General features: G+C 39.8%; 1 protein-coding gene across 6 annotated transcripts in view; it reads right to left on the bottom strand.

Moving 5' to 3' along the window:
* PSMB2 (proteasome subunit beta 2) overlaps positions 1–24,556 on the bottom strand; it is a 40,444-nt gene that overhangs the window by 6,451 nt on the left and 9,437 nt on the right. For 4 of the 6 annotated variants that reach the window (XM_008069189.1, XM_021718137.1, XM_021718139.1 and 1 more), the window contains 2 exons: positions 23,872–23,942; positions 1,976–2,138 (listed from right to left, as the gene is read on the bottom strand). In XM_008069189.1, coding sequence (XP_008067380.1) covers positions 1,976–2,138; positions 23,872–23,942 — 234 coding nt within the window. Of the gene's footprint in view, positions 1–1,971; positions 2,139–23,871; positions 23,943–24,033; positions 24,139–24,556 lie in introns of those variants that run through there. The other 2 variants (XM_021718138.1, XM_021718136.1) reach the window with 2 other exon arrangements.

Below are 24,556 nucleotides of genomic sequence, written 5' to 3'. Positions count from 1 at the left end.
AAAAAAAAAAAAAAAAAAAAAGAATAATATACATACACCATGGAATACCATTTAGCCATAAAAAAGGAATGAAAGCCTGGCTCGGTGGCTCAGCCTGTAATCCCACCACTTTGGGAGGCTGAGGTGAGTGGATTGCCTGAGCCTGCGGGTTCGTGACCTGCCTGGGCAACTTGGTGAGACCTCATCTCTACATAAAATAAAAAACTAGCCTGGTGTGGTAGCGTGCACCTGTAGTTTCAGCTACTTGGAAGGCTGAGGCGGAAGGATCGCCGGAGTCCAGCAGGTCGAGGCTGCAGTGGCCAGGAGTAGCCACTGCACTCCAGTCTGGGCGACGGAGTGAGACTCCAACTCAAAAAAACAAAAACAAAAACAAAAGAAAACAAAACAAAAAAGGAATGAAATTCTGTTCACGAAAACATGGATGAAACTAGAAGACATTATGATAAGTAAAATAAGCATGGAACAGAAAAATTAAACACCGAGTGTTCTCACTCATGTGGAAGCTAAACAAAGTTGATCTTATAGAAGTAAAAAAATAGAACAGAGGATACTAGAAGCTGGGAATAGTAGGGGGAAGGAAGGAATAGGGAGCAATTTTTTTTTTTTGAGTTGGAGTCTCACTCCATCGCCCAGGCTGGAGTGCCGTGGCATACTCACGGCTACCCCAGCATCAACCTGCTGGGCTCCAGAGATTCTTTCGCCTCAGCCTTCCAAGTAGCCAGAACTACAGGAGCACACTACCACACCTGCCTAATTTTTTATTTATTGTAGAGACAAGGTCTCACCAAGTTGCTGGGCTGGTCTCAAACCTGCAGGTTTAGGCAATCCACTCACCTCGGCCTCCCAAAGTGCTGGGATTACAGGCTGAGCCACCAAGCCCGGCCAGAGAGCAATTTTTGAAAGGATACTCAAAATCATAGCTAGATAGGAGGAATAAATTCTAGTGCTCTATATTGCTGTAAGATGACTACAATTAACAATACACTAAATAGTTTCAATAGCTAGGAGGAGGATATTGAATTTTCCCAAAACAAAGGGATGATAAATGTCTGAGATGATGGATGGTCTACCCTGATTTGTTATATACGTTATATGCATTGAACCATCACTTCATACCCATGAATATGTACGACAATTATTATTTGTCAATTAAAATAAAATAAAATTTGGTCAGGTGCAGTGGCTCATGCCTGTAATCCCAGCACTTTGGGAGGCCAAAGTGGGAGAATCACTTGAGCCCAGGAGTTTGAGGCTGTAGTGTGCCATGATTGTGCTGCTGCACTCCAGTCTGGGTGAAAGAGTGACACCTCAACTCAAAAATAAAAATAAATAAATGAAACAAAATTTTAAAAATTTTAAAAAGCATCCCTTTGTCGAAAGCTTTGCCAGGCTGACAGTTTATAGACAAGTAGACAGACGGCTTTTTCTTGCAGGAGAGGGTGGCTATTAGGCAATAACCAAGGGCAGGGTCCAGGTTTGTAGCCTTAGAAACCTTTGATGGTCAAGCAAAGAAACCCTCAGTTGTCATGCTGGGGACTTGTTCATCCTCAAAAGTTCAAAACAAATACACAACTACTTTGTTTAATTGATCATTCTTTATAGTTAAGATGCCAATAAGCACCTGGGCAGAGCAAAATGAGTAAAAAAACTAAACCCTGGTAACTGAAGAATTGCAAGAACCTAATACAAAATGTTTTACTCCCTATGACATCTCCAATGCTCCCTTTAAAACAAAACCCAGCTCTAGAGATATGCAATATCTCATTTTGGCTGTCAAAAAGAGATTTATATCAGTTTTTTAAAGATCCTACTGACCCAAAAGAGAGAACAGCTTCGAGAGGGTACCTGCTTGTGCCTCTTAGGATCCATCTTCTATTCAAGTCCTGGCCCCACAACTCCATGGGAAGATAAAACTGATACATAGCTGAGAGCAGGGCTCTGCCACTGCTCCCTACCATAGAGTGCTGGTACTTACTAGGTGTGTAGTATCGATCCAGGATACTGAGAGTCAGGAAGGCACCATAGCCATGGGCTGCAAAAGGAGCCTTGGCCAAGGCTGCGAGATAGTCCATGTAGTAGAGCGCTGGTCCTTCATGCTCATCGTAGCCAGCCAGGAGGAGGTTCACATGATATGGGGTCTGCAAGGAAAGGTATGGCAAAGTGATGATTAACACAGAACACCAATACATCTTCCCATGGCAAACAGGAATATTTAACTCCTGATGAATAAGAAAATATAGTCAGCAACTGAGAAAATTACAATGAAAGTAAAAATGTCGGGAAACTAGAGGATCTGGAATACAGTAAGAGGTAAAAGAGGGTCAGCTTGTTTTCTTTGAACGGAAGGGAATTTGCAGCACTTTATATGAAAAAGCTGCCTTTTTCTTCAAGTCTGCAGATGAGAACCTGTATAAAAGCACTTCAAAGGCAAGGCACAAGTGCTCTTGTGTCATTCCTAATTGTTGAAACCAACAAACAATTCCGAGAGTATCAGGTCACAGACTGAAGGAAGCAGCAGCTCCAAGCACATCAAACAAAATAAGCTCAGTCTGAGCACCTGGACCAAAATCTCAAATGTTAATCTGTACGCCCACTATTAAAGAAACAACTTGGGCAACCCCCTCGGGTCCCCTTCCACTGTGGGAGCTTTTCTGTCCTCTCAATAAATCTTGCTTTTTAAAAAAAAAAATAAAGAAACAACTTATTTAAAAGTAAATAAGTAAATAAACAACTTGTGAGGTACAGAAATATAGTTAGGTCTCAATATTTAAGCTAAATCATTAGACTTTTAATAAAGACAATAGTAATGGAAGGCCATAAACACAAAGAAATGCTAACTCTAGAAGAACTAGCTTTAGGTGAAAACATTTTTCTATAGAACAAAGTTTCCCTAAGGTAACTCATTTTTATCAATGAGAAAATAAAGTCATCATAACTTGGATTTATATGCGTACTTTCTTTGTACTACCTGCAAGTCTAAAAACACAAGCGATTACAGAGAACCTTAACTAAGTCTATCTTGCTCTTCATCTCCAAATGGATGACTGTTTTTTTCTATACCAGCTGGCCCATTTACCATGTTAAATTCAGTCTGTCTTTTCCCCCAGGCATCAGTGGTGGGACTCATTTTATGTGGCTTCCTTTTTCTCTGAAGGATGTGTTTTTCCTCTTGCATTTGCTTTGGTGGGCAAGGCTTGCCTCTGGATATGTGCCCATCCCTCAAACTTATGTATGTATTCTATTAAATGCATATTAAATGAGACACCCTATTATAGAGCATAAAGTAATAAAAGCTAATGGTCCTAAAAGTGACATTTTACATTCTTTGAACAGTGATTGGCATATAGCAGCCTTAAGAAACCCATGTTACATATTTAACTTGGAATTCCAAGCCAGCTATGCTTAGTAGGAAGGGTTTCTGACATCACCTGAAGATTACAGAGTAGCCCTAACCTCCAAACAAGTTTCTGCATTGGGTGAAGATAGTGGATGATCTCAGAGGAATAAGAACGGACTAGTAGTCATTGAAACTTCTGAGAAAATAATTATCTGCCTATCACATATCCCAATGAGTCATATGCTGCATTCTGCCAAGCTTTGGAATTCTCTGTGCACTCTGTGACTATCTTCTTAGTAAATCTGACCTTAGGCAAGACATTTAACCCCTGTGAGCTTCTGTTTTTTTATGTGTAAGACTAGATTAATTAATTGTTCCCTTTCTACTTTCTGGGTAGTATGATGAGAAAGAATAGCGCTAAAGCAACACAAACTCCGAAAGATGTTACCAAAATTCTTAGTAGGTAAACTTATGTTTGTTTTAGTCTTCCTTTTGATAATTTACCACTTTAAACAACAACAAACCTGTTTAAATTAGCTGGAGATTAAAAATATATAATTAATAGCATTTTAAAAAGTGTGAAAACAGTACTGCAAAATCTGGCCGACACAGAAGGCCTTGGTGCTCTTATAGTTAAAATTAGAAGAGCAAAAGAGAGAGAGAGGGAGGGAGAATAGCAAAGGGATTCTAACTGTTTTTTCTCCCCCAAGAGAATAATACAGTCTTTCATCTATAGCAAAATAAGTTAATCTTTTTGTTAAGAGGATAAATTCTACTCACTGGCCAGAACACTCAATGTATGGTTAACCAAAATGATTTCATTAAGTTGCAATTGTGTATTAAGTATTCCTCCAGATACCTAAAAAGGACTTAAGCAGCAGAACCAGACATGTTCTGTCTCCAATGAAGATTTGTTCATACTATAAGATTAAATTGTTTAAAACAATGTATGCTATTTTAAAAGTCACTGCCAGAAAATTTTAGATGAAATCCTTTATCAACAGAATTCTAGAAACAAACTGTATTGCTTAATTGGTTTACATAACACCTTGTATTTATGCTTAAGCATCTGACACACATATACTCACCAAAGTTGGTATTCAGAGGCTACAACTTATGGTACAGAAGATAATTCACAAATTATTGTGTGACTGAGTTACCAACTTTTGTATGTGTGAGATGCTTAAGCATAAATACATGGTGTTATCTAGACTAATTAAATCAATACGTCTATGTAACAACTTGCAGTTTCTGAAATTCTTCTGACAATGCTCCATCAACCATCTCTGGCTCACATTAGTCTTCTAAAATTTCAAATAAAGTCTTGTGTACTATCACTTTCACTCCTTTAAGAATTGTGGCATTCAAAGTGACAAACCATATTTAAGGGTTTCTTGACTATTATGGTCCCTCATATTCTTGACTCATTGCCTGGAATGAGATAAATTCTTTTTTGGGGGGCTGGAATCTCACTCTGTCACCCAGGCTAGAGTGTAGTGGCATGCTCACAGCCACTCCAGTGTCAGCCTGCTGGGCTCCAGCGATCCTTCCACCTCAGTGTTCCAAGTAGCCAGAACTACAGGCACGCGCTACCATGCCTGGCTAATTTTTTATTTATTGTAGAGATGAGGTCTCGTCAAGTTACCCAGGTTGGTCTCGAACCTGCAGACTCAGGCAATCCACACGCCTCAGCCTCCCAAAGGGCTGGGATTACAGGCTGAGCCACAGAGCTTGGCCAATGAGATAAATTCTAAGTCATCCAATTCTGCACTAGCTTTACAGCACACACAGTGTGACTGCTATGACTTGTTTTGGAAAAATCTTAGTATATATAAGCCATGCTTTATCTATTCAAATACTTATGAAAATTATAAATGCCACAAAGCCAGGACTAATGTCTGGCTTATTCAATGATGTACAAGGATATAGTATATGCTCAGCAAATATTTTCTGAATGAGTAAACGCACATTTATTGTTTCTTTTTGCTAGGCTTAGGGCCTTCTTTTTCTTCCTCCCTCTAGACATTGGTTGCTAAGTAAAGATAAGTTTAGGATACAGGTCAGGCATTCAGAACTGAAGAGGAGACCAATAGCATAAATAAATATCTCAGGAAAAAACAGCTGGGCTATGTGTGACTTTAGAAAAGTTAGCCACTTAATCTTTCTGAATTTTAGTGTTCTCATCTAAAACATGAATACCCGTTACAAAAAGGTTGCTCCAGTGAGAATTCAAAGAGATACTCTATGTAAATGATAAGCATAAATGCCTAAAACATAGTAAATAAAATTACCAGGGAAACATAATTATCTAAGAAGTGTCCATGAAATAAACAGTTTGCAAGTACTCAGGAGAAGGCACTGAGATACAAGACAAATTCTCCATATGTGTCTTCATAAAGGAATAAGGAGGGATGTTTACAAAAAATTGCCCAGCATACTGCCTGACACATAGTAGAAAAAGCAGTACATAGTAGGTTTCTTCCTCTCTTATTCCTGGGACTCCTTATAGTGGCCCTAAGGTAATGGTGTTCAGTGTCACAAGCATTCATAGCAGACAAATAGAGCATATCTGCTTCATGGCCAACCACCTAGAGCAACCCAAAAGACCTACAACTACATCTGGAAAGTAAGTTAACATTTATTAAGTACCTCCACATTGTTTATTTCCTTACTGATGTGTCCATCCTGAGTAGTAAGCCTCACTTTCTAGAGATACTTTTTCATCAGTTCCCTTCTTTCCTATAATCAGTATTACATGTTTAAGAATTTCCCGGCCGGGCATGGTGGCTCAAGCCTGTAATCCCAGCACTTTGGGAGGCCAAGGTGAGGGGACTGCCTGAACCCACGGGTTCGAGAACAGCCTGGACAACTTGACGAGACCTCATCTCTACAATAAATCAAAAAATTAGCCAGGCACGGTAGCATGCACCTGTAGTTTCGGCTACTTGGAAGGCTGAGGCGGAAGGATCTCCTGAGTCCAGCAGGTCAATGCTGGGGTGCACTCCAGCCTGGATGATGGAGTAAGACTCCAACTCAAAAAAAAAAAAAAAAATTCCCTTAACTATTCTGGAGAAATGCAAACACTAATCAACAATGATAGAACTGCCAGAGATCCTCTTTACAAAGAATTGTTTACAGAATAACATTTTGCAAAGATTATCAGTAATCTTTTACAATGTAATCTCTATTCTGTGTATGACATAATCTAGCCTTTGGTTGTCTCCACTGTTCTAATTGTTTAGATAGCAAGTCTAAGTAATAACACAAACTTATGAGGTCCCTGAGGGGAAGAACTGTAACTTATGACTAGGCATTTTCCACAACATAAGCTAAAATTGAATATCATATATAGTTTTGAATTAATCTGAACATCCAAATATTCATTCAAGTGAATCCAAACATTTAAGTAAGCCATTCTCTGTTCAATGGCTTTGAGAATCACTATCAATGGTTTGCAGTGAAAATACCAATACACTGCCGGGCTCGGTGGCTCAGCCTGTAATCCCGCGCCTTTGGGAGGCTGAGGTGAGTGGATTGCCTGAGCTCGCGGGTTCGAGACCCGCCTGGGTAGCAAGACCTCATCTCTACAATAAATCAAAAAATCAGCCAGGCGTGGTAGCACATGCCTGTAATTCCGGCTACTCGGAAGGCTGAGGTGGAAGGATCGCCGGAGACCAGCAGGTCGAGGCTGCAGTGGCCGGGAGCAGCCACTGCACTCCAGTCTGGGCGACAGAGTGAGACTCCAACTCAAAAAAAAAAAAAAAAATACCAATACACTTAGCTTTAAAGTTGTCTAATTGATACACAAAGAAAAAAAATTAATGAGTCATCCTGGGAACTCAACATGAACTTTAGCCTCTAGAGTAAGGCACCACTAAAATTTTGCCTATTACTCAAAGTTAAAGGGAACAAAACTAGACAAATGTATCATTCTCCTTTAAAAAGTACATGATATAAGCACGTGAACACACTCATACGCGTGCGCACTCTCTCTCTCTCTCTCTCCCTCCCAATTTACTTTTTAAATAAACCATATTTTCCAATCTAAATAAATAAAAGAAATAGGCTTCATAAGTGCCTCTGAGATCTGCAGAATTGAGTTCAGTGCCACTCTGGACTCTTGCACATCTGAGGGTGAGGGGTGTACACTGCACATACATGTAAACTTTCTTTAATTTAGATGAAGTGTGTCCCTCCCCCCAACTCCTGTACACACTATTCCTTATATATTCCCTCTCTTATGAAAAAGAAACACTAGTGATTAAGAAGAGTGTGAAATTCCATAAATTTTACAGCTAAAGAGAACAGTTGTGATAAATATGTTGAAACAACAAAATCAGCAACAAGAGTCTGGGCGGTGACAAGCAGCGGTGTGACATCTGGCGGAAACCAAAGTCACAGCAAGGGGGAGAGAGGTGGGCGTGAGGAAGCATCCTGCAGAGCGTGGACACAGAAAAAGAGAGGAATTGACAGTCTTCCTTTGGAGCCAGGCCAGCCTTTGCCACCTCTAATTGAATAGGATGACATTGCTATGAGTGAGGTGCCTTGGAGAATGGTGCAGTTCCTTTTTCGATGTGCTGCACCTGGGAATGCTAAGTAGAGTGTGAGGCATACTTTCATTCCTGGTGACAGTAATTTGGAAGGAGATACAGAACCACCAAGGGGACAAATGAGTTTGTCTAGAGATGAGTGTTTTAATAAACATACTAAACAGAGACTGGACTTTGAGAGGAAACAACAGTAACTTGCCCTAGACCACACAGGATTATATATATATATAAAGAGTCAGGACCAGAATTCAAGCTTCCCAACTGCAAGTCTTGCATGCTTTTCCAGGAAACCATGCTGCCCCCACAAAATGGAAATTAGTGTAAAAATATGATTCAGTATGCAAATACCTTTCACACTCAAATATTTCAGAATGCGCTATTTTGCATACCAGCACCTATTGTTCTCTAGTTCACTTATCACATCTTCTATAACCAATAATATTTTAAGTCTTCTTGTCTGTTTTGTTTTGTTTTTAGAGATAAGTTCTCATTGTGTTGCCCAGGTTGGAATGCAGTAACTATTCACAAACGCTATCATGGTGCACTATAGCTTAAAACACCTGAACTCAAGCAATCCTCCTGCCTCAGGCTCCTAAGTAGCTGGGAATGTCACCGTGCCTGGCTAGTATTTCAAGTTTTAAAAGGTCAGGTAATGTTAAACAATTATGGCTCCTCTATAGGGTCTACAACTATGCAATGTATGTAGTAGATACTCAATAAATACCTATAATGATAAATAGATACCAATACCTTAACTGCTTTGCCAATGCCCAATCTTTCAACGTCATTAATAAATAAAATGGATTAATTGTTATTTTCTTACACAGATGCTCTGAACTCTGAATTAGAACCTTATTTCCAATAACCAACAAAATTTACTAGCTATCTGCTTTGGGTGGGTTTGGTGATATAACTTTAAAATTTCAATTTTGTCATTTTAATTAAAGAAGGACTTTGTGCCAGAATTGGAAATCGCTATTTCAAACACCTAAAAAAAAATGTAGGCTGGATGCAGTGGTTCATGCCTGTAATTCCAAGCACTTTGGGAGGCTGAGGTGGGAGGATGCTTGAGGCCAGGAGTTCAAGACTAGTCTGGACAACAAACCAAGACTACGTTTCTATAAAAAAAAATATTTAAAAATGAGTCAGAGCCGGGCTTGGTGGCTCAGCCTGTAGTCCTGCACCTTGGGCGGCTGAGGTGAGTGGATTGCCTGAGTCCACGGGTTTGAAAACCGCCTGGGCAACTTGGTGAGACCTCATCTCTACAATAAACAAAAAAAATTAGCCGGGTGTGGTAGCGCGCGCCTGTAGTTCCAGCTACTTGGAAGGCTGAGGCAGAAGGATCGCCGGAGCCCAGCAAGTTGAGGCTGCGGTGGCCGTGAGCATGCCACTGCGCTCCAGCCTGGGCGACAGAGTGAGATTCCAACTCAAAAAAAAGAGTCAGGCACAGTGGCACATGCCTGTAGTCCCAGCTACTAAGAAGGCTGAGGTGGGAGAAACCCTGGAACCCAGGAGTTTGAGGCTATGGCAAGCTATGATTGCACCACTGTTCTCCAGGTTGGGTGACAGAGCAAGGCCCTGTCCCTTTAAAAAAAAAAAGAGAGAGAGAGAGAAATCATGCCTTCTATGGAAAAAATAGTTTAAAATCTCAAAGATTTCAGCAACTTCCAAATATTGTGACCTAGTATCTTTTCTAGCTCTATAGTTCTATGGATAGGGAAGGGAGTGGGAGAGAACTACCTATTCCTTACGCCTAAGCAATATGGAATCATTTGTACCCTAACTTCAATCTTCTTGGCTATATTCCTTTTTAGGGAGATCCATGTGTAGATTCAATCTCTTTTTGTCTTAAGGTATAAAAGCACATAGTTTATAAAAGGCTTCAACCAAACCCCATGAGTTCCCTGAGACTAAAATACAGGATAATTATAAAATGAGCAGATGCCTCAACTAACTTCACTTCTGCACTCAGAATGTGAATAAATTCAATAAATGTTTATTTAGCATTTACTACGTCCAAAATAATGTGCCAGGCGATGAGGATGAAAGTCTGGATCTAGAAGGAGCTCACAAAGTAAATGTGGATAGGAAGGATTCCAGAGAGAGGAAACAGTATATGTGACAGTAAAGAAACATGGAGGAACATAGAATGTCTGGGTGTTGGTCAACATAGGACACATATACTTGGAGAATTAGGTGATTTCACCAGGAAGCAGAGAGGAATTGGGTTAACAGAAAATGGGATGATACTGTCACTGGTATCCTAGACTAAATAATATTTATATCAGTATGTAAACAATGAAGGACACAGTGATATCCTTCTACTGATCCATGCTTTTTTTCATGTCTCAGGACATTGTTAATTGATGCCAAGGAATTCTGATGTCTCAGGATTGACATCTCACTGGTCCCAGTCATTTTCCCCCTTCTCCTAAATAGAAGATTTTTAGGTAGTAAAGTATACAAAAAGATTGCCATTTTAGGACAATAAATGACAGTTATATGGAAGATGAACTGGGATTGGGATAGAGAGAAAGGGAGAATGGTGAGAAAATACTACAATAGTCTGATGGAGATGACAGCCAAATAAAGGGGGAAGCAGAAGAGACAGAAGGGCAGAGAAGGAATATGAGATGTATTTAGATGGCAGAACTGATAGGACTTTATATTAGTACAATAGAAGAAGTGAGGGAGAAAGAGGAGTTAAGAGGACTCTCGGCAAGGGGCAAAGTGGCTGTGCAAATGAGGAGCTCAATTTGGACCCAATGAGTTGAAGTAGAGCTGTCCAGAGACAGATGGAAAGTGAAAACAATGTACAGCCAAAGTCATGAGGCTGAATGAAGAGCCAGCCAGTGAGGTTTTATTCACACAAACATACGCTCTCACACTCACATGTGGAAGACAGTGAAGAAAAAGATTATAATAGGACACTATGGCAGAGGAATACTTAGGTTGCCATGAGAGCACAATGAAGTTGAGGGTGACATATATAGGGGAGTAGAGCGAAGAGAAACACAGAAAAAAACTTCAGTGATAAATGCTGAACTGACTTTAACTGTCAATGAAGAGCTAGCCCTGGGGGGAAGTAGGTACATTCAGGGGAAAATAACCAGCAAGTGGTGGAGTGGGCAAAAGCAGAGATGCAGGAGAGAACACACAGCAGGTTAGGGTCCTGCTATCTACTCCAGCTACTCAGGGGGGAAAAAGGTATAGAGTTAGAAGTTGGAAACAGTTTCCTCTTAATTCTGTGACTAGAAAATGTACAATTTTAAACCAATCAGAGTCAGAATACCATCATGAGCTTCAGGGAAGTTAAATTAAACTACTGCTTGACTTTCCTTGTTCTCTCTGGTTCCAAACACATTTATCTTTTGTAGCACTAAAAAACAAACCAGCCCATGTTTATAAATTCTCATAATAAATTGAGAAATAAGGAGGTAAGTATACCTCAAACAAAGCAAACCGTTGACTTCAGAAGCCCAAGACGAAATAAAGGCAACAGTGCTCTGAAAATAAGACTGTAAGACCAGCCTGCAACTTGGTGAGCCCTCGTCTCTACAGTAAATAGTAAAAAAAAAAAATTAGCTGTGTGTGATGGCATGCGCCTGTAGTTCCAGGTACTTGGAAGGCTGAGGTAGTAGAAGGATCATAGGTCAAGGCTGTAGTAGTGAGCATGCTACACTTACAGCCTGGGCAACAGAGTGAGACTCTGACTCAAAAAAAAAAAGAGCCAGGCTCGATGGCTCAGCCTGCAATCCTGCGCCTTAGGGAGGCTGAGGTGAGTGGATTGCCTGAGCCCGCGGGTTCGAGACCCGCCTGGAAAACTTGGCAAGACCTCATCTCTACAATAAATAAAAAATTAGCCAGGTGTGGTAGTGCGTGCCTGTAGTTCCAGCTACTTGGAAGGCTGAGACAGAAGGATCGCCGGAGCCCAGCAGGTCGACGCTGCGGTGGCCGGGAGCGGCCACTGCACTCCAGTCTAGGCGACAGAGTGAGACTCCAACTCAAAAAAAAAAAAAAAAAAAAGACTGTTTAACCAATTTTTCCCTTATTCTTTCCCCTGTCTTAAGTTATTACCTGAAAGTATATGTGATCTACCTGTTTGATGTGGGCAGATACCAAAAAAAATTGTCTTAGTTTTCCTTTAATAATTATTAACTCATATTCAAATGTTTTTGCTTAACACACAAGTAAAAACTCACTAGTAAACACACTGGTAAAAACTAGTAATGGTTGAGTTCTTGAATTTGTATACTCAGAAATGTTACTGCATTTACAACCAATATTTTAAACTTTAAAAGCAAAACAACTTTTAAATTACTATTTGGATAAACTCTGCTTTTTTTTTTTTTTTTTTTGAGTTGGAGTCTCACTCTGTCGCCCAGACTGGAGTGCAGTGGCCGCTCCCAGCCACTGCAGCCTCGACCTGCTGGGCTCCAGCGATCCTTCCGCCTCAGCCTTCCATGTAGCTGGAACTACAGGCATGTGCTACCACACCCGGCTAATTTTTTGATTTATTGTAGAGATGAGGTCTCACCAAGTTGCCCAGGCGGGTCTCGAACCCGCGGGCTCAGGCAATTCACTCACCTCAGTCTCCCAAGGCGCGGGATTACAGGCTGAGCCACCAAGCCTGGCTAACTCTGCTTTTAAATGCCATGTAAGATAGGCATGTACTTTTGTGAAGAAAAAATGAAGATCAAATGTGGCCTTATCACTTTACAGCTGTGTTACCTGAGCTAGTCCATCCACTTAGAGCTTCAAGTGCCCCATCTGTAATGTGGAGAATAGTATTGCTTGCCTGACAGAGTTGTGAGGAATTAAAGTGCTCATCTGTGTTAAAGATCCTGGAAGAAGGACCAGTTAGCAGATGCCACAAAAAAATCTGAATTTGAGGACCAAAAAATTTAAATATTGTGTATATTCCAATTTTTAACAAAAATGAATGTAAAGATCTCCTCAGTAATCAGAATATTACTATAAATATTGCTTCCCTAAAGCCATCACTAATCCCAAGTTTGACTGGTTCTCCTATTAAAGTTGTAGCCTTATTGTAATTAGAAGTTTAGAAATTTAATGAGTTGAAATGTAACATTGCACAGATGCCTTATTATACCAACTAGTTAACACAGTATTTGTTTTCTACATTAATTTTACTTGCTAATCAAAAATACTGCTTTTCCCCAAATAACATCAAAATAAAATTGCTGATTGTACAATGGTAAATCCAACACCACCATACCACCATGTTTGCAACAAGACCACTTGAATTCTTTTTTTTCATGAGCTAGCAGTTTCCAGGAAAATTTTAGATTCCATATACCCCTAAGTCAGTTCTTAAAAAACTCAAGTACAGAAGCCATGCTTTGCTACAGACTCTCACACCACATATATTAAGTTGTACATGGTTAAGCATGCCTATGAATGTCTATGAATGTTGAACATCACAGCTGATTGATCTGAGTTAACGAGTAAGATGGTCTTCTGGAAAAGAGTATATAGGACGATACATGATTGTGTATCTTTTCAGATCCCCATAGAAACTACATATAGAGTATAAGGAAATTCTGGAAAAGACTATTCAGAGGCCCTTCTATTAGAAAATGTTCCCCACTAGCACCCCAGGTTACTCCCACAGTTCCAACGGACATGAAAGCCCCTCACTGGTATCCCTGCTTCCTTTATTCATTCCCCAAATGCTCTGTTAAACTGGCAGCTAATGAGCTAAAAATGTAAACAAATCTTTTTTTTTTTTAGTTGGGGGGTCTCACTCTGTCACCCAAACTGGAGCACAGTAGCATGATCACAGCTTACCACAGCCTTGAGCTCCTAGGCTCAGGTGATCCTTCCACCTCAGCATCCCGAGTAGCTAGGACTACAGGTGTGCACCACCATGCCCAGCTAATTTTTTTACTCTTTGTAGAGACAAGATCTTATTATTTTGCCTAGGCTGATCTCAAACTCCTGGGTTCAAGTGATCCTCCTGCCTCATCCTCCCAAATTGCTGGGATTACAGGTGGTGAGCCCCCATGTCCAGCCTGGATAAAGCTTTTCCATCAAAGACTTCATAACATGGACTACCTCTCTAGTTCTAATCTCTTACCATTCTTCTAAAACCCTCAGCCTTATTTAACAGACTAGTTTATGGATTTTATACATGTAGCATATAATATAAACTATATATATTTATATTTGATTTTAGTCAGAGCCTTGATTTGTTTTTTGAGTCGCAGTCTCACTCTGTTACCCAGACTGGAGTCCACTGGCATGATCATGGCTCATCACAACCTCGAACTCCTGGGTGCAGGCAATCCTTCCTCCTCAGTCTCCTTAGTGGCTGGGAGTACAGACACACGCCAGCACACCTGGATACTTTTTAAAGTTTTTTGTGGAAACATGGTCTCACTATGTTGCCTAGCTGGTCTTGAACTCCTGGGCCCAAGCAATCTTCCCACCTTGCCTCTCTTGCCTCCCAAAATGCTGGGATTATGGGTGTGAGCCACTGCACCTAGCCTCAGAGTCCTAATTTGTATAAAATATCCCATTACAGGTAAAATAAGGAGTAGAGGCTCAGAGAACTACTTATCCCTGCCCTGAACACTGTTCACAAAGCACTGTGCCTAACCTAACATGCTCTCACATACCTTGATCTGTGCTTCCAGTTTTCCCTTTTGTTTCATCTTTGCCCCAGTAACAGCTAGTGCCTCAAGGCTCAGGTTAGGCTCTGTGCTCCCAAAGTACCCTGTATATGTGACTATCAAAGCACTTGTCACTCTGCAGCGCAACTGACCGTCTGATTCTCCATTTCCCCATTTGAAGGCACAGGCTGAGGAAACAAATGCATGTATGCATTTGTTTCCTCAGCGTGTACTTTCAAGTGGAGAAATTTGCAGATCTGCTGAATGAATGACTATTAGCAGTTACAGAACATCTTGGCTATAAAAAGCCACACCTATTAGGAGGCATCAGAAAGTAAAGTACAGAATTCTGGTGGATCAGTTGAGTTCACAAAGCTTCAGAAATGATTATCTCCTCTCTTCTTTTTCCCAGTCTAGTTGTTCCTACTTGCTCTGTTGTCTACACTCAAAAGTAAAGATTAATCTTAACTTTTTTTTTCCTTTTTAACTTAAAAGTGTTATGCTTTCCTGCCCTTTTAGCCCCTCTCACATTTCTTTATAAAAATAACACACATATAAACACGAACAGCTTAATGAATACAGTGAATACACACATAATGATCTCCCAGGTCAAGAAATAGAACAATCAACCCTTCCTCTCCCCAAAAGCCTTCCTTTTAGATCATTTTTTTTTTGGGGGGGGGAGTAAAGAAAACTTCATGGGGTTTTGAGGATCAGTCCCTAAACTTATAACCCTGCATGATCCTGAGCCAGGGCACTCAAAAAGAGGCACCAAGATGCCAGGGTATGTGTATGTCTGTGTTTGTGATTGTGTGAAAAGGTATGCCCATAAGTGTAGCTATGCAGGCTGGGGTACTGGTTCAAAGCAATCTTAAAAGGTGGGGGTAAATCTGCACTTCTAATGTCAAACATTTTAAAAATAAAAGAATGTTCTTACTAAGCAGACATAGTACTCTGCTGCTCCAGACTTAAACCAAACCTAAATAGAAAAATACAAAACGTTTAAGATGCAAGTTTTAAAACAATACAAATCTATATCAATTATCTATAGTGCTTCACTCCCACTGTGGATAAGAGATGCTTTAAATGAAAAGTTGACATTATGGGGTTACAAAATTCTAGCCATCCAATAGGCTTACTCCATCCAACTAGAACAGGGGTTCTCTCTACTCGCAGCAGGCATCCAACAGGGTAGCACATATATGCTCTCTGAGTGAGAAAGCAACACCTTCTCACATACAACCCCCTGGAGAGAGATGAGGAAGGAGAGGGGGAGGACTTTACACCTGCAAACTCCCAACTCTGTCAGCACCAGGGTTGGGAAAAACAGCACTTTTTTTTTTTTTAAAGAAAAAAAGGTTTCCTGATAAAGTCAGTAACTTTCAAAGACTCTTCTCAAGCTATTTTTTTCTTAGGAGACTAGTGTAATGGTTCAACAGCCAGTCTTTTGTCTTCCTAATGGACATAGTCAAGTCATAATAAATGCATAAGCATACTGCTTAAAAGAGCAGCTGTCAGGATTCTTATTCCTCCTGGTAGAAAACACTATAAGCACAAAGTGTTGTCATATAATTAAGTCACCTCAGCTTCAAGGCACATCTGTCCCTGGGCCTTTGGATAATCAAAATGACTACTAAAAATAGAACAGCAGTATCTCCAATGGGGCAGATGTGAGCTACCCCCAGTCCTAAGAGACTGTGAGATGTGACCTGGGATACACATGTTTTCCAATGCCATTAAATATCCATCTAAATGTAGCCATATGTTTCCAGTTTATATTTCATGTCCCATTAAGAAGACTAGGAGGCAAACAGACATACAATTCTTGGCCCATAGTGAAAATCCATAGTTAGCTGACTAGCTGAGATCTAGAGAGGAAGAAAACTGCTCTCCAGATCTAAAAGGGCTGCTGCTTGCACTGAAAGTATAGGAGCTTCATGATAACCATCTTGATTTCTCTTTGTTTTTTGTTTTTCGATTTCACCATCACCAAAAGTAAGCCAGTTCTGTCTGTCAAGATGCCCAGACTGTGTGGCAGCAGTGTCAAAGGCTGCCATTTGCTCTAAGGCACTGCCATCTGCAGCAGCACAACATTTTGTCTCCGGAAAATAAACACATCTGCCTTTGCCAGTGTCCTCCCACTGTGCCACCCATCTGGAGCAGGTGAGCTGGAAGGCAAGCCTCAGCATGGGTGAGATGGGGGCAAGTAGAGAAGAGAAGGCCCCAAGGGAGATGGCACATGGAGGAAGAAGGCAATGCTGTGCCATGTCACATCCTACTAACCACATTTGCCAAAAAGCATGTGAAATTACCCTTGTTAGTGACATATTAATCACATGTAACAAATGGGTGGTAGTGTTTAGGGGACAAGACCAGCAAAGTCAAGGTTTCACCTGGGCCATCTGTTCACATGACCTCATTGCCAGCTACCTAAGGCATGAGGAAAATAACTCTAGTGGTCAGAATAAAAGGCTCAAAGCAACAGGATTCTTCTAGGACTGGAGCACACTACACAGCCTGCTACTAACCAGACCAAACACACTCAACTTAGGTCAAAGGACTCGACAATCCTTGGTCACTGCTGGAAATGACTAAAATCCGAAATTCTTTCCTACATATTCTTTCCCTTTCTCCTTCTCTCGGTCTCTCTTTTCATGTGTGTGTGTGTGTATGTGTGTGTGTGTGTGTGTGTGTGTGTGTGTGTATTCAAGTCCGGTTATGATCTTGACATCAGATCATTAAATCATGCTACTTGGTGGCTGGAAAAAACAAACAAAAAAATCCAATCTAATGATTGCTTTCTCCCAAGGTTTTCAACTAACTCACAGCAGAGCTAATGCTAAACCTTTCAACTAGACATCAGTTTTCCAACTTTGGTGGGACGAGAACAGTGAAGCCACCTTTCCAAATAAAACTTAATATGTAATTCCTATATATAAAATAAGTAAAAGTTGAGTGATCTATATAAGGCAGAGCTAAACTTTTGCCAAACTGGTCTGCCTTGGCGAGTTTCCTAAGGCAGCTTCATGGAATAAAATTTAAAAACCATTATGCTAGACTGGATACTTTTCTAATTCATTATATCTACTATGTAGTTGCTAAGCATTTACAAGTATACCCTATGAAAATATAATTTACCAAAGGCTCATGAGGAACTTCAGAAAAAATTCTAAGAAAACTCTTAGACTGAATAGTAGTAAAGCCCTGAAGATTACACACCATGTAGGCCAACATTCTACAATATATTGATTAAAAAAACAAAAAAGCCCTAAGACATCAAATTCAACTGGCTTATACCTCCATCTCTATATCTGTAGAATAGAGAGGGTGGATGGTAACATAATTTTAGGGCATTCAGATGGGCTACACTAAATATGCCACATAAATTGTTTCAAGTAAGAAATAGCCCCACTACTCATCACCCTCCCTCGTTAGTCAAACTGTAAGGAGAATTTAAGAAATAGGACTTGAAGCTGGGCTAGGTGACTCAGCCTGTAATCCCACGCCTTGGGAGGCTGAGGTGAATGGATTGCCTAACCCTGCGGGTTCGAGACCTGCCTGGGCAACTTGGCAAGACCTCATGTCTACAATAAATAAAAAAAAAATTAGCCGGGCATGGTAGCGCGCACCTGTAGTTCCAGCTACTTGGAAGCTGAGGCAGAGGGATCGCCGGAGCCCAGCAGGTCGAGGCTGCGGTGGCCGGGAGTGGCCACTGCACTCCAGTCTGGGCGACAGAGTGAGACTCCAACTCAAAAAAAAGAAATAGGCCTTGAGCTATGTCTGTGAGTAATTACAAAATTTTCAAAATAATCTAGTTAAAAATACAAATAGTAATGATAGAGACATTTATTAAATACTTACTCTTTTTCAAGAAAGTATCATTCATTCATTCAAAATATATTTTATTAAACCAGTGGTTAATTCTCAGTTCTTGTTTTGACATATTTGACACATCAGTCCTTCCTTCTTAACAGATGAAGAATGTGAGGCTCAGCAACATAAGACACTTACTTAAGATCATACCAACTAGTACATACCAGAAAAGGGATTGGAACTCTGGTATATCTGAATCCAAAATCCATGCTTAAAGTAGTTACATAAACATTCAAAAATGGAGTCAATTCCCTAGCAAAAGCTGAATGAGCCCTTTTTCTGTTCCTTAGGGCTAATCAGGAATAGGCCAACTTAAATGTACACATGCATTTAAATAAAAAATTTAAATGAAGGCTTCTGAATGTTTTCTCCATCTTTTTTCATCTTCTTCTGATGATCTCATATCTTTAATTCTTCCGTGAATTAGCATCCATTCATTAAGAATACTTTAATAATACTTTAATAAAGTTGGCTCAAGCCTATAATACCAGTACTTTGGGAGGACAAGAGAAGAGGACTGCCTGAGCCCAGGGATTCAAGACCAGTCTAGGCAACTTGGTGAGACCTCATCTCCACAATATATCAAAAAATTAGCCGGGTGTGGTAGCACGCGCCTGTAGTTCCGGCTACCTGGAAGGTTGAGGCAGAAGGATCGCCTGAGCCCAGAGGGTCGACGCTGGGGTGGCTGAGAGTATGTCACTGCACTCCAGCCTGGGCAACAGAGTGAGACTCTGACTCAAAAAAAAAAAAGAATACTTTAATAAAATTCCCTTCTAGTATATAACTGCATGATAACATTCTCAGCAGGATATACAGAACTAGCTGGATGATACTTATTCAACAAATACTTACTGAACACCTACAATGGACACATATTCATACCTTGTCTATATAATACCATCTGGGGCTTTTGACTTTTTCATTTCATGCTCTCCTCAATGCACAAATATATTTGTACACTGGTCCAGTAACTAATAAAGAAGACAGCATGAAAGAGTATGATATTTAAAGTTAGAATCTTGGCCCATCCTTTTACAAGCTATATATGTGCTTTGGAAACATATACATAAGATAAATATTTAACATCTGTTAACTAGCCTCAGTATCCTTGTTAGTAAAATGGAGATAACACACATCTTACCCTGTCATAACAAGGACAGGGTAAGATGCATGTTACTAATAAATAGACACATGTGTAAGGATACTAATAAACAGACACATATGTAAGTATTTAGAATAACAATGTCCAAGAGAACTTCCTATGATGACAGAAATGTTTTAAATTTATGATGACCAATAATACAATAGCTGTTAGCCATACATGGCTACTGAACACCTAGAATGTGGCTGTGACTGAGGAACTAAATTTAATTCATTTCATTTAAGACATAACAGCATTTAGGTCAAGTCCAGGAGACTCTCCTTCAGGAACTAAATTTCAAATTTTATTTAATTTCAATTAATTTAAATTTTTATTTATTGAGTCGGAGTCTCACTCTGCCACCCAGACTGCAGTGCAGTGGCACATTCATGGCTACTACATCCTTGACCTGCTGGGCTCAGCTAATCCTCCTACCTCAGCCTTCCAAGTAGCTGGATCTTCAGGTGTGTAACACCACGCCCATTTAATATTTTTGTTTGTTTTTACTGTAGAGACGAGGTCTTGCCAATTTGCCCAGGCCAGTCTTGAAACCCTGGGCTCAGGTAATCCTCTCACCTAAGCCTCCCAAAGTGCTGGGATTACAGGAGTGAACCACCAGGCCCAGTAAAATTAATTTAAATGTAAACAGCCCCACATGGCTAGTTGACTATCATACTAAACTGTCCAGACCTAGAACAAATCCTAGTACATAACAGATGTTCAATGTTATTTTATTTCTGTTTTCCCTGTCGATACCAGTAATTTTTTATATTTCCCTCCTTCACAACAAAGAATCCCCCATAGGAAGCCAACAGTCATTAAATTGCTTTTTCAACCAAACAGCAAAAGCAGCATAAAAACAATAGTGACTTATTAATCAGTTATATGTGATATACACTATGCTAAGAGCTTTGCATAATTACCTCATTTAATCTTCAAAATAATTTTATGTAGTTGGTACTATCACTTTGTAAGCTTAGAATTTGTATAAAAACATAAAGTTAGCAAGTCTGTTCAAATCCAGGTAGTCGATAATTCAAGACCTATACTCTTTTTTCCCCCTCCTCTAGAAACAGGGTCTTGCTCCACTGCCCAGACTAGAGTGCAGTGGCATAATTATGGCCCACTACAGCCTTGAACTCTTGGACTCAATGATCTTCCTGCCTCAGTCTTCTGAGTAGCTGGGAGACTATACATCTGGCTAATTTTTTAAAAATTTTTATAAATATGGGGGTCTCACTATGTTGCCCAAGCTTAATTCCAGAGACTATGCTATTAACCACAATGCTGAATTGCCTGCATCTTAACGAACCAGCTTATATAAGATTTATTATATATTCAGAGGTAAATAAATGTCCTCTCAACCCAACATCATTCCCACACATACACACAGCAACTGGAAATCAAACAATTTGAGCTACAGACACAAAGTTATGCATAGTAACTAGCTGATCCAAAATAAGTCTCATATACTAATTTAAGTGACTGTGTAAATGTACCAAATTTGGTGATTTTGCACTTATTAGGAAGACTGACAAATCATCATTTCTCTTCCCAGAATATGATGACTAAAATGCAAATTTGTATTTTAAAGATAACTTATTTTGATAGAGGGATAGGGGAGAAGGGATTGGACCTACAGTAGAAATACAAAGCAGATGTAGTCAATATTTACTAAGCCCCATGCAACTGTCTATAAGGGATATTTGTTTGTTAAGACATCAAACATTTCTGCTAAAAGATTAAACTGGATTCACTACAATTGCCTGAAGTACACTGCCACTCTTATCTCAGTTCTAAAAGCAGTTTAATTCACTTAGTGTCTGCAGTATTTATGACAAAGAATTTATTGTGTCCAAAGCTGGAATTCTTATTCCAGTTCTGCCTGATAAATCAGAAGAACATTTTACATAACAAGCCACAGCATGCTCTTTGCTGAATACCACAAAAAATCTGGGTGGCAGGAAAGCTGACCAATTTTCCTCTCTCAAGAGGAGGGAACAAGAAAAGACCATGGACCTTTCACTCAGGTCAAAACGATGTATGTAAATTTGTCTCCTCCCAATCCATCCATCATGTCTCTAGCTTCTGTTCAAACTTCACGATCCCTCAGATTGCACAAGCCCTTGGTCAAAGCTAGCACTGAGAGAGAACTTATTGAGAAAGTCTCAGTCCAGTATTACTAGGCACCAGAAAATAAACTGCTTTAAAGATCTGTAGTAAGTAACTTTAAAAAAAAAATAAAATGTTTATTTGCCTAGATTCTACTTTTAACCAAACCATCATAAACTCAAACCACAATAAAAATGTGAACAATACCAATGTTCTAGAAACATTATTGAAGAACCAAGAAGATGACCTTAAGGCAGCACAATCAAATAATTATGGCACCATTATTTTAGTTTTATCTGACCTGCTAGGTGACGTGGAACTTGTCCCTTCACTACTTTATGCCTTCTATTCTCTATCAGTGATAGAGAATTAACTACTATCTGTCTCAGTGGAATATGAGTAGATTAAATTATTACTAAAAATGCTTTGGGCAAAAGTCATATGAATGTTAAATATTATGATTTACAAGCATGCATTTCCTAGCACTCCTGTGGGGTTGCAAAGTTATCTCAATTTCACAGATGAGTAAACAGGCACGGGGGTAAGGTCACATGGTAAGTCTCTATTTATTAGTCCCTGTGGGAAGGGTACAAAACGCTCCTTTAGAAATCATATGATCTTTCTAGGCACATCCTACATAATCTTTAATGCATTCAATCCTTCACTTGGTGTTGCATCTCTTAACATGCTGTCAATGGAATTGAGACAGCACTAGAATAGCAACAAGACCAGAACAAGCAGGGAGGAATAATGTTGTGTGCGTTGACAAAAAGTCACAGGAAGTAAGTAATCTGAAGATAAAAGTTGCATTATTATTTTCAAGATTCTACAGCCACTATCACATAGGGACCTTGAGTCACAGAAATGAAGAAATATGGTTTGCTATGAAAACACTTTGAAAAACATTGTGACAGTTTCTTACAAAACTAAACATACACTTACTATGTATGATCCAGCAATCACACTCCTTGGTACACAAAGGAGTTAAAAACTTACATCCAAACAATAACCTGCACATATCTGTGTACAGCAACTTTATTCATAATTGCCAAGACTCAGAAGCAACCAAGATGTCCATTAGCAGGTGAACAGATAAACAAACTGTGGTACATCTAGACAACGGGGTACTAGTCAATGCTAAAAAGAAATGAACTATCAAGCCATGAAAAGACATGGAGGAATCTTAAATGCATATTACTAAGTAAATGAAGCCAATCTGAAAAGGCTACATAATGTATGATTCCAACTATATGACATTCTGGAAAAGGCAAACTTATAGAGAAAGTAAAAAGACCAGTAATTGTCAGGGGTTGAGGGGATGGGGCAGATGAATAGGTGAGTACAAAGAATTTTTAAAGCAGTGAAAATACTCTGTATGATACTATTATGATGGATACATTTCATTACCCATTTGTCCAAATTCAGACTGTTCAATACCAAAAGCAAACCCTAATGTAAACTAGGGACTTTAGGTGATTACTGTCAATATAGGCTCACCATTTGTAAATGTACCAGTCTGGAGGAGGATGCTGATAATGGAGAATGCTATACATATATGAGAAGTGAGGTATGTAATAAATCTTTATATTATCCTCTCAATTTGCCCAATTTTGCTGTGAACCTAAAACTGCTCTTAAAAAAAAAAAAAAAAGTCTTTAGAAAAAAAAGGTTTGTCACAGGTCTTTTTTTTGTCTCTGAGTCTCACTCTGTCACCCAGACTGGAGTGCAGCAGCACACTCACAGTTACCGCAGACTCAACCTACTGGGTTCAGGCAATCCTTCTGCCTCAGCCTTCAGAGTAGTTGAAACCACAGGTGCACACCATCACACCCAGCTAATTTTTTGATTTATTGGAGAGACAAGGGCTTACCAAGTTGCCCAGGCTGGTCTTGAACCCCTGAGCTCAGGCAGTCCTTTTGCTTCCACCTCCCAAAGTGCTGGGATTATAGGCATGAGCCACTGTGCCCAGCACCGTCATAAGGCTTCAGATTGGTGTGCCCAACCAATTCTTTGGGAATGTATATTTACCATATGGGCTTTAGTTAGCAACTGTGCAGAAAGAGAAAACAAATCTAAGGACTGAAGAATGAGTAAGTAGCAATAGGAAGGGTTAAGGAAGGCCAAAAAGGGCAAAAATACTACTCATGTATATCTAATAGGAATATCAAAGAAGCACAAAGAATTTTTCTGCTCTTATCTAAGGATGTCTAATATATAGCTTACCCTACTCCGAAGACAGTCTGCCAGGTTTCGGCGAGTGAAATTAGCTGCTGCTGTGGGAGACAATTCATATCCTGGTACAAGAGATAAAGAGTCACACTTCACAGGATGCAGAAGGAATAACAGTGCCCCAAATCATCTCACTACCCTATTCTTAAAGCTCACCACCTTTTGTACACTTAGAGTATATAAAGCACATAGACTGAGGGACATAATCCTACTTCTAGCCCCTTTCCTCATGCAATAGCTGCGACACAGTTGATTAGTACTGACAGCAATTCCTGGCCACAAACAGAATCAGGGTGACTATTTCATGGTGGAATTAAATTCATAGCCTTGCTTAAACCATTCATTAACAAACTGCTGCTTCTTCTGCAGAAGGAAAGGGCTACAAATACACAAGTGGTAAAAAAACAGAAAGAAGTCTCAAGATACCAATTTTTTAAAGTTTATTTTACACAGACATAGGAAAAAGAGGGGGTATAATATGATGTTCAAAAGTAAAAGCCACAGAAAAAGAATGTTTCCGCAAGTTGACAGAATTTTTTTTAAATAGTATCTCAAGAGTAAAACTTTTTTTAAAAAGTTGTAATGTAAGCCGGGCTTGGTGGCTCAGCCTGTAATCCCGTGCCTTTGGGAGGCTGAGGTGAGTGGATTGCCTGAGCCCGTGGGTTTGAGACCTTCCTGG

This window comes from Carlito syrichta, unplaced genomic scaffold, assembly GCF_000164805.1.
Source record: "Carlito syrichta isolate Samal-C Ts95f unplaced genomic scaffold, Tarsius_syrichta-2.0.1 Scaffold311852, whole genome shotgun sequence".
NCBI lineage: Eukaryota > Metazoa > Chordata > Mammalia > Primates > Tarsiidae > Carlito > Carlito syrichta.
The sequence above is the reverse complement of the archived record's forward strand: the minus strand, read 5'-3'. Positions and strand labels throughout refer to the sequence as shown.